Genomic DNA, 10468 nt, shown 5'->3' on the forward strand with positions numbered 1-10468 from the left:
AGACCTACAAGCTCGAGTGGCGCGCCACTCGGTGGCGTGCTATGAGCTTGTAGATCTGCTATTTTTCAATAGCTAAATTATAACATAATGTTTAAAACACCAAAAGGGGTTCCCGCCCAAAATGGGTTAACTGTCCTTTTGCGCAGATCACGCAAACCTCAGCAAAAAGAAAAGGACAATATCGATGGCCTCCAACTGTACATGCCGATGCTTATGCAATGTGATTCAATTATTTAAAATCGATACAGTAACTATTTAGCCCAAAAAATGTATCTGTGTGAAACATGTATTATTATGGATATAATTAAGTAAACACAGTGATTCTCTGGCAAATACATGGACATTGTAATATATTTGAACACATGACAAACTGGCACCTTGACATTACTTATCGGTTACTTTCATTGCAAAACGGCACGGTATACAAAGTCAAACGATATGATTTGTTGCCGTTTGCATATCGATACAGTTGAATCGTTGAAATTAAAAATCGATGCGTCGATACAGTTACTGTATCGTTACACCCCTAATTGGAACACATTTCCATTTTCTGAAAAGTAACGATATGATCTGTGCACCAACGTTCAATGTTACTTTATTTTGTCTCCCAGGGGAGATATAATTTTGTCTTGGACACAAAGACCCGCACGGCAGCATACATTAAATACAATATGTATTATTTCACCGACTGTTAGTCATCTGTTCCAGTTGTTTGTGAAGAGGAGGGCTAGTTTGAGGAGAGGGCGGATGAAGAGAAGCTTTTCCTTCTTGTTTTGTCTATTTCTGTCGACTGTTCGCGTCTGTACAGAACTTTTGATCCAACCCCTTTTTCAGCCACTAACCGGCTGAGCCACCATGTTTCAGCACTCACCCCAGGTTGCTGTCTGAGGTGACGCCCTCCCTGATTGTTTGAACACCCGATGGCTCGTGATCTGTTTGTTTGTGCATAATAAGGACGGTGCTTGCCTTGTGCAGCCTTGGCAGGCCCCATACACACATACAGAACACATGATCTGTGTTTTGTCTGTGTTTAATGGTTTTCCAACGGGAGTCATATGGCTTGACCAAACATTTTTGTTTGATGGCTGTGTTCTGCCCATCAAACGAAAATGTTTCGGTCAACCCATGTGACTCGCATTGGAAAAGCATTGTGGAGGCCATTAACACAATCCATGCCAGTACACTACAATAGAAACGCAGACCAGTGGCCAGCGTTTCTATTGTAAAAAAAAAAAAAAAAGTAAAAAAAAAAAAAAAAAAAAGAAATACGTCCTGGTACAGGGGGTTATAGTGCTTTAAACGTAACCTGTCGTTCCTTGGCTTGGATTGGGTTAAACATAGACAAGACACAGAACATGTGTTCCGTATGTGTATGAGGCCGCAGACTGACCAGCCTTGACGCCGTCGACATCCAAAGGCAGACAATCCACAGAGGCAGAGACAGATGAACCCATGGGAGACACACACACAGGGGAAGAGAAAAACGCAACTCCTCACAGCAAAGCTTTTCCACATACAACATGGAAATGGCATTTTCCTCGGCTGCTGAGAACAAACATTGCTGTCAACATTAATAAAATGATTCACAAGCATAAGTCAAAAGGAAAACAATAAAGACCCAAAATATATTTTACAGTGGTCATACATAATATTGTCTACTTGATTGTTCACTGTTAATTGTAGTGTCTCTTTGTTATCATTGTGCTTTGTCTCTTATTTGTATTATCTTACAGGGGCAGCAGTGCTTCAGGGGGTAGAGTGGACGCTTAATTGGCAAGTGTCCCATTTCGATCCCGGGCTCCTCCAGAGTTAGTGTCGAACCCCCCCAATTGCTCCCGATGAGCAGGTTGGTACCTTGCATGGTTTCCTCCGCCATCGGGGTGTGTGCGTGCGTGCGTGCGTGCGTGCGTGCATGCGTGCGTGTGTGCGTGCGTGCGTGCATGTGTGTGTGTGTGTGTGTGAATGGGTGAATGTAATGCAACAATCAATGTAAAGCGCTTTTGATAAAAGGCGCTATATAAATGCACCGTTTACCATTGATTTAATTTCCCTGGTCCATTCAGAGACGGCCTTTTGTGGACAGTGCGATAAGATGCTCATGCCCGGCCTAATCTAGAGTTTAATCTAGACCAGCAGTTGTGGAGGAATTTTTTGAAGAAGTTCCTGAACTCCGTGTTGAACACGGTGTAGATGATGGGGTTGACGGCGCTGTTGACGTAGCCCAGCCACGTCACCACGCTCATCAGACTGGGAGGGATGTAACAGGACTTACAGCGAGCCTTCAAGGTGTGAACCACGAAAAACGGCGTCCAGCAAAACAGGAAGACACCTAAAGAAGAAGAAGAAAACACACGGAAAACATGAAAGACCCGAGATCAGATTGTACAAAATGTCGTCTAAATCACGACAGTTTTCTGAAAAGCCTATGTTTTTATATCAGTGGTTCTCAAACGATTTCACGTCAAGGCCGCCGAACCCGCATCTGAAAATATGTTGTTCCAGGGCCCCCACAGATGCAAAGATTTCAATTAAAAACGCCGTGAAAGAATTTATATTCAAAGATTTGCACACATTTTCATGATAAAACAAAAGTAGCACGGCACCCAATGCCACACTATCTGCTAATTTTTCAATAGCTAAAGTTTAACATAATGGTTAAAGTGGTTAAAAGCTAAAGCAGATGCGTTCCAGGTTAATAATGGCAATATAAAGCAATTAACGTGAATAAACATTTACACAAAACATAGACAATGTGGTGGCCACTTTAAATTCCATGGATGCATCGGAGAGATTGCGAGAATGTAAAACTAAGTTTCTGGCAGTGGCAGATAAACATCACCCATATCTAAAAGGATTTTAAACAGATGGGGAGCGCAGTTCAAGGTTCATGTTTTATTGTTACCTTCTGTAATCTGTATACTGGTATGCGCGACGATGCATTTCGTGCTGGTGCCTTGGGGCATTAGAGCTGCAGCGTAATAGTAATAATAATAATAAGTAAACATACAACAACAGGAAATGAATGGGGGTAGTTGCAGCAATACCAAAAGGGTTTTACTGTTCTAGTTATTAATATTCTGTGTGCAAGGCTTCTTATACTCTTATATCTCTGTGCCATTGTGCTTGGCATAGTCCCAGGCACAGTCTTTGGAGTGCGAGTTTACAGAAGTACACAGTATCAAAAAACAATAATTCACTAGACCAGTTGGAGTAAGAGAATGATGTAGTTAAATATGAACCCATTCTTCACTCATAATTACATTTCCATATCCCCAATCTAGGGAGAGAGTCCCCCATGTAACTAAAATAAGATTCAAGAAAAGTAAACAATCTTTAAAGGAAAGACGAGGCCTCATTCACTAGTTGTTGAGGCAAGGTGATATGAAGTCTGTATATTTAAAATACAATGCATTTACAAGATCTCCTCTTTCCCCCACATTTTAGTGGCATAGGAGCGAAATGAATTGAAGCCCTCGTGTCAGCCGAATCTGGGTCGGAACTTGATTATAGTGGAACTCCCTCTGGTGTTGTGATTGTGGACGGCGTTGGCGTTTAGGAAGTATAGTTTGACAGGTTGTCTTCGTGGTGTAGCGTATCTTGTAGACCAGACCCATTGCACGATGGTGTACTCGTCTCTGTCGTCTGCCCTGAGCCTTCCCAAACTATGAAAATGAGCAGGGGTGAGGTGAGTTGTATAAGGCCAAGCAGTAGCCAGTTGTTAAAGTAACTAAGTACATTTACTCAAGTGCTGTACTTATGTACAATTTTGAGGTATTTCTACTTTACTTGAGTATTTCCAATTTCCAATACTTTTAGTTCTACTCCACTACATCTCAGAGCCAACATTTTGTACTTTTACTCCACTACATTTATTTAAAAACTTCAGTTGCTAGTTACTTTTTAGAGAGATTTTAATTTTGATTGTCTGTCCTGATGAAGGTCTAATCGACCGAAACGTCTGACAGTGTGCGGGACCTTTTCTTTGTTTTTCAAAGATACCCTTTTTAATTTTGATTAGAAAACATACATTAACCACTTCAACACTATACATTTCGGCCATTTGAAAATAGCTGATTTAGGCCTCACTCAGACCTTTACTGCATTGCTGTATGCTTGTTGGATGAATGTTGTGTAGTGTCATGGCCGCCCCAATGCATTTCCAATGGAAGTCACATGGTTTGTAGTCCACATTTTGGACTACAAGCTGTTGTATGGCTTTCGGCTGTGTTTCGACTGCGCCCCTCCCCCTCATACAACACAAATGTTGTGTCAAACCATGTGACTCCCATTAGAAATGCATTGGGGCGGCCATGACACTACACAACATTTATCCAACAAGCATACAGCAATGCAGTAAAGGTCTGAGTGAGGCCTTACAAGCTCACAATGCCTCGCAAAAGATTTGAGGGAGGGCAAGATTTTCTACACATTTTGAACATGTGAAATGGGACATTCTGCAATTTACTTTTAGTACTTTAAGTAGGCCTACATTTTGATACATTTTGAATACAGGACTTTTACTTGTAACAGAGTACATCTACAGTACATTGCAGTATTAATACTTTTACTTATAAGTAAAACATTTGAGTACTTTTCCCGCGCCACTGCCAGTTTGTTTTGGGATGTCTGGCCATCTCTGTGTCTGGTCGATTCCAGCTCTGTGTGCAGCATATAGGCACACATCAAACAGGCTTATAGTGTCAATCACAATGATTGCCTCCATGGGGAGTTTGGTTTTCTGGAGCTTACTGCTGCCATGTTGAGGGGCAGAGGGGCAGATGTGTTCTACAGATCACATATCCTCTCTTGCCACCTGGCATCGATCCAACACAAAGTTAAGGATCCAGCAGGCGCAGCACAGACTGAGTTTGAGAGGTACCTGAGAGCTTTGGTGTGGAGTCTGAAGGCGGATGATGGGACAATGTGGGTTGAATGCTAAGGCTGTAGTCTATGAACAGGAGTGTTGTGTGTGTCCTATGGAGCAGTGTGGATTTTGACAGCAACTTTTGTTGTTTAGTTTTAGTCTTTTGAATAGTTTTCATTGGGGGGCTGCCCTAAGGTTCGACCTCCCGTTTAGTTAGTTCAACCGGATTAAGGTTGGTGAGGGATGCGTTGCTCCCGTGCTTGCGGTTATGTTTAGGTTAGAGTTAGAGATAGGGTTAGTAATGGTCGATATTCTAACGGGAGGTCGAATCAATGACATGTTACCGTTTTCATTTGGGGTTTAGTCACATTTTAGTCACCTGGACTACTTTTAGTTCACTAAATATCATGAGATTTTAGTTGACAGTAAGTTGATTTAGTCGCCGATTTAGTCGCCGATCTACAAGCTCACAACGCGTTGCGCTGCGACGCGCTGTGAGCTTGTAGATCGGCTATATTTACTTTTACTTATACTGGATCTCTTGTCCACTAGTCTCTTCCTAACATTTTAGTCTAGTTTTAATTCTTGATGAAATTGTCAATATCTTTAGTTTTGGTCCTCATAGCTTAGTTTTCATTTAGTTTCCATTTAGTTTTCGTCAGTGAAAAAAGGTAGTCGACGAGATCAACACTGCTATGGAGTTGTGACTGTCTGTGGGTCTGTTTAGCTGCAGGTAAGTTAATTGGTGGGCCGGGATTCTCATGCATTGTAATGACATTCTTGGATGCAGGCCCAGGTTTCAAGGATGTTGGATAAATCCAGGCAAAGGTACAAGGGAATAGAGCGTCGCAGTCCCGCCCCCTTTCATGACGACGCCAGGCCCAGGAAATGATTCCCAATGCATTTTCCCCATAGACATTTCAAAAGGTATTTATTTAAGAAGAAAAACAACAAAAATTTGTTTTTCTTCTTTCTAATTATTTGTTCGGCCCAACATTTTTTGTTTGTTGTCATGATTTGTCACGACAAGAGTTGGCTTTGTCCGCGGCGTAAACGTCTTTAAATAAATACGTTTTGAAATGTCTATGAGGAAAATGAACGGAGAATAATTTCCTGGGCCCTGGTGGGACTGCGACGCTCTATAGGCAAAACTCATCAAAGTCAAAGGCAAAGTTAGAAAAAGCAACAAACACTGACAGAAGCTATAAACGGACAGGACCATGTGGAGTGGCTAGTGTCCAGGGCTAGACTGGGACAAAAATTTGGCCCGGTCATTTTCGCGTGAATTTGGCCCAGACCGGCCCACCACAACTAGTGCGCAGATAGCAGAAACTCTACCGCCGGCGCCCGCTCCGTCGAGGCACACACAAACAAACAAGCCCTAATACCACCACTTTTACAGAACAACATAAATGATACAAACCAACAGACAACTACACAACCCTTTGTATAGGGTTTATTTGTCACTCACTGATACAGGTACAGTGAAATTATCATGATGGTACTGGCAGAATGGCAGCACGCCCGGCCCTTTCCTGGTGGCCTGCCGCCTATTGGCCTGCCTGCCTGTCCAAAAAAAATGTTTTATTTTTTTAATCATGGCGGCCCCCTACGGTCGCGGCCCACCGGGAATATGCCCGGTACGTCCTGTGGCCAGTCCAGCCCTGCTAGTGTCTAGTGCAGGCAAACAATACTGACTGAAGTGGAGTGGCAGAGGGGGTGATTATATAGGTGTGGGCTAATGAGGAGCAGGTGTGTATGAATATGCCATTAACACTCCGATGCCAAATTAATAGGATGGATAGTCTGAATCCCAAAGGCCCCCACAGCTATATCAAATACTCTTTTATCCAGGGCTCCCAACGGTCATGACGTACATTTCTGGAAATATTTTTAAATTAGAAAAAAAAAACAGTTTTTCAGGTTTGGAATTTCTCAAAATGTTTTGGAAAATGTTTGAATATTAATTGTCTCTGTCGGGAGGAAACCTCAAATGCCCAGAACTGTAACTTAATTGTCAGGCTTCACGCCACGTTTCGAGCTTGTAGATCTGCTTTTGATGCTTTTGTGTGTCACACACACACACACGCGCACGCACACGCACACACACGCACGCTACACACACTATAACATAGCGTCACATAGCGGCTATATAATAATAATAATAATTTAATGCATTTTATTCATAAAGCGCTTTACATTCTTACGAATCTCAAAGTGCTACAGAGGCAAAAAATAAAATAAAATACAATAAAAGAAGCGTAAGCAACATCATTAGCAGTAAAAACAAGTTTAGGGAAAAGCTTTCTTAAAAAGGTGGGTCTTATCTTAAGTCCATTCTTAAAAGAGTCAGTGGACTGTGGTGCTCTCAGGTGAGTAGGGAGAGAGTTCCACAGACATGGGGCCGTGTGGCAGAAGGCCCGGTCGCCCATGGTGCGGAGGTTGGTGGGGGACGGTGAGAAGATGGGTGTTCGAGGAGCGGAAGTAGGGCTGAAATTTACAAAAAAAAAAGAGGTACTTGAGAGCTTTGGTGTTGGGTCTGCAGGCGGATGATGGGACAATGTGTGTTGAATGCTAAGGGGCGACTCACACCTTTAAAACATTGATGCATGCTTGTTGTATGAATGTTGTAAGTGTCATGGCCGCCCCAATGCATTTCCAATGGAAGTCACATGGTTTGATACAACATTTTGGACTACAAGCTGTTGTATGGCTTTCGGCTGTGTTTCGACTGCCCCCCTCCCCCTCATACAACACAAATGTTGTGTCAAACCATGTGACTCCCATTGGAAATGCATTGAGAGCTTACAACAAGCATACATCTCATACAACAAGCATACATCAATCTGTTGCGACCGTGTGAGTCGCCCCTTAAGCTGTATTGTGTGTGTCCTATGGAGCAGTGTTGATTTTGACAGCAACTTTTGTTGTTTAGTTTTAGTCTTTTGAATAGTTTTCATTTGGTTTTAGTCACATTTTAGTGACGCTATAACGTCACATAGTGGCTATATGATGAAGTATGGTGGTGATTTACAACAAAAAAAGTTCAAATATGGAGATAAGAGGCTTCTGCGAAAGACATTGTTTTTGTCCAACATTATGTGAAAGATGTAACATGGTATACGACGTGATATGCTGTTAGCTTATAGATCTGTTCTTGTCACATAAAAACCTTTGCTATAGACTCTGTTTCGGTCCATCGATAGCACACTGGTTTAAAGGGCCACTTCACCCCTTTTGCAACCAGATCTTATTCTATTGACGTTTAGGACACAAGAAACACTTTCCTGGGTTTTTTTTTATGTGCATGCGTAATATGTGTTTTTAGATATTTTAGTCATGATGCATGATACCAAATCTCTTCTTTTTTTTAATATATTTTTTGGCTTTTTCTGCCTTTATTGATAGTGAACAGTAATTTGACAGGAAATGGGGAGAGAGAGATGGGGGGTGACACGCAGCAAAGGTCTTCGGGATCGGGAGTCGAACCGTGACCGTGGGAGCCGTGACACACTGTTAGGCTTAGCAGCCTAGGGGCTCCATTTTCGTCACCGCTAAACCCCTCATCCCTAAACTTTTTTGCCTTTTTTTTTTACTATTTTGAAAAATATTTTTGAATAGTTCAACTAGCCAATCTACATTGACACGTTGTGAGCTTGTAGACTGACCATTTTAACTATTCAAAAATGTTTTGCAAAATAGTAAAAAAAGGTAAAGAAGTTTAGGGATAAGGGGTTTAGCGGTGATGAAAATGGAGCCCTAGGTGCCCAGACGGCTACACTAGCCGCATGACCAAAATTTGTCATGAAAATGTGGTTTCACTTCCTTCCTGGGGTAATAAGTCACACCTCCATGCAGCTCCCCGGAAGTGCTACTTTTATCTACTACAAATCCTATTAACATTGAGTGACTGCAGTTTGTCCCTTTAAAACCCATTTCGACCTGACGACGATTCTAAAAATGTCTTCTAAATCCTGACAGTTTTCTGAAAACCCCATGTTTCTATTTCAGTCGTTCTCAAACATTTTCATGTCAAGGACCCCCAGAATTATATGTAATTGGCCCCGGACTCCAATCTCAAAATATGTTGTTCCAGGGACCCCCCAGAAGCAAAGATTTGAGTTTAAAACGTTCGCTCTGAAATAAATATATGCAAAGATTTGCGCCACATTTTCAACATTTTTCAAAAATAGCAGAAGTTCATGAACGTTCTATGAGCTTGTAGATCTGCTATTTTTCAATAGCTAAAGTATAACATAATGCTTACAACATCAAAAGGGGTTCCCGCCCAAAATGGGTTAAACGTTTCATTAGTGCCATGAATGGTTGTGCCATGAGTGTTGTTTTCATCGACTAATACTATGACGAAAAATGTTCGTCGACTACCTTTTTTCACTGACGAAAACTACATAAAAACTAAATAAAAACTAAGACATGATGACTAAAACTATGACTAAATATACTGTCGATTTTTTCAACAAATACAAACTAGACTAAAATGTTAGGAAGGGACTAGTGGACAAGAGATCCAGTATAAGTCATTTTACACTTGGTTGCATGCTTAAAATAGCAGATCTACAAGCTCACGTGAGCTTGTAGATCGGCTATTTTCAGCAAGTGTAAAATCAGTCATTACGACGGTATCAAGGCCCGCCAAAATACATTTTAGTCGACTAAATCAACTGTAGATTTAGTCGACTAAAATCTTATGATATTTAGTCGACTGAAACTAGACTAACACTAAAACATTCCGGGTGACTAAAATGTGACTGAAACTAAATGAAAAGAAAACTATTCAAGAGACTGTGACTAAAACCATAATTTCCTGCCAAAAACAACACTGACGTCCATTGCCCCTCCGCCTGATATGTTAGCGGAAATTGATCAGTGACCTCTTGGATGTAGTCATCAGTAGGCAGGCTACAGCAGCTGACAGAACCCTATCAGATGTATACAGATGTATGGAAATCAGGAGGAGCGAAACACCTGGCCTAGTATATGCACCACCAGCTGTAGTGCAAGTTCCCCTGAGACAGCCTCTGCAAGGCTCAGTCATTCACATATACAGTACATAGATGTGACTGTATTCATATCCGGAAAGAAGGGACTCTGAGATGAGTGATTGATTAGATGTCACTCCAATAGCATGCCAATGGGGGACAGCTGTGGCTCAGGGGTAGAGTGGCTGGATTGGGACCGTAAGGTCCCAGTCCCCCAGCGTGTGTGTGTGACACAAACTTACTTTTTTTTTTTTTACATGCTCATATCGCATTCTCGCCGAGATATATTTTTTAGTTAATAAAAAAGGGAAAAAATAATAATATTTTTTATTTAAAAAAAAACAAAAAAACAAAACGAATGGTTCAAGCCCATTAATTAAGATTCGAGTGCCAACCCTAACGAGCAAACATTCGAACCTTGAATGTTTGGGGACAGCCTTAGTGTGTGTGTGTGTGTGTGTGTGTGTGTGTGTGTGTGTGTGTGTGTGTGTGTGTGTGTGTGTGTGTGTGTGTGTCCGTGTGTGCGCGTGTGTGCGTGTGCGTGCATGCGTGCGTGCGTGCAATCTATGTAAAGCACTTTGGATAAAAGAGCTATATAAATGCT

At 41.7% G+C, this 10468-nt stretch overlaps 1 protein-coding gene across 1 annotated transcript in view; it reads right to left on the reverse strand.

The window, feature by feature from the left end:
• Positions 1-2077: 2077 nt before the first annotated feature.
• The window catches only part of drd4a (dopamine receptor D4a), a 60899-nt gene continuing 52508 nt past the window's right edge, over positions 2078-10468 (reverse strand). The window contains exon 4 of the mRNA XM_079501899.1: positions 2078-2329. Within this exon, the coding sequence (XP_079358025.1) occupies positions 2097-2329 (233 nt within the window). The 3' untranslated portion in view covers positions 2078-2096. The remainder of the gene's footprint in view (positions 2330-10468) is intronic.

This window comes from Electrona antarctica, assembly GCF_951216825.1.
Source record: "Electrona antarctica genome assembly, chromosome: 5".
Lineage (NCBI taxonomy): Eukaryota > Metazoa > Chordata > Actinopteri > Myctophiformes > Myctophidae > Electrona > Electrona antarctica.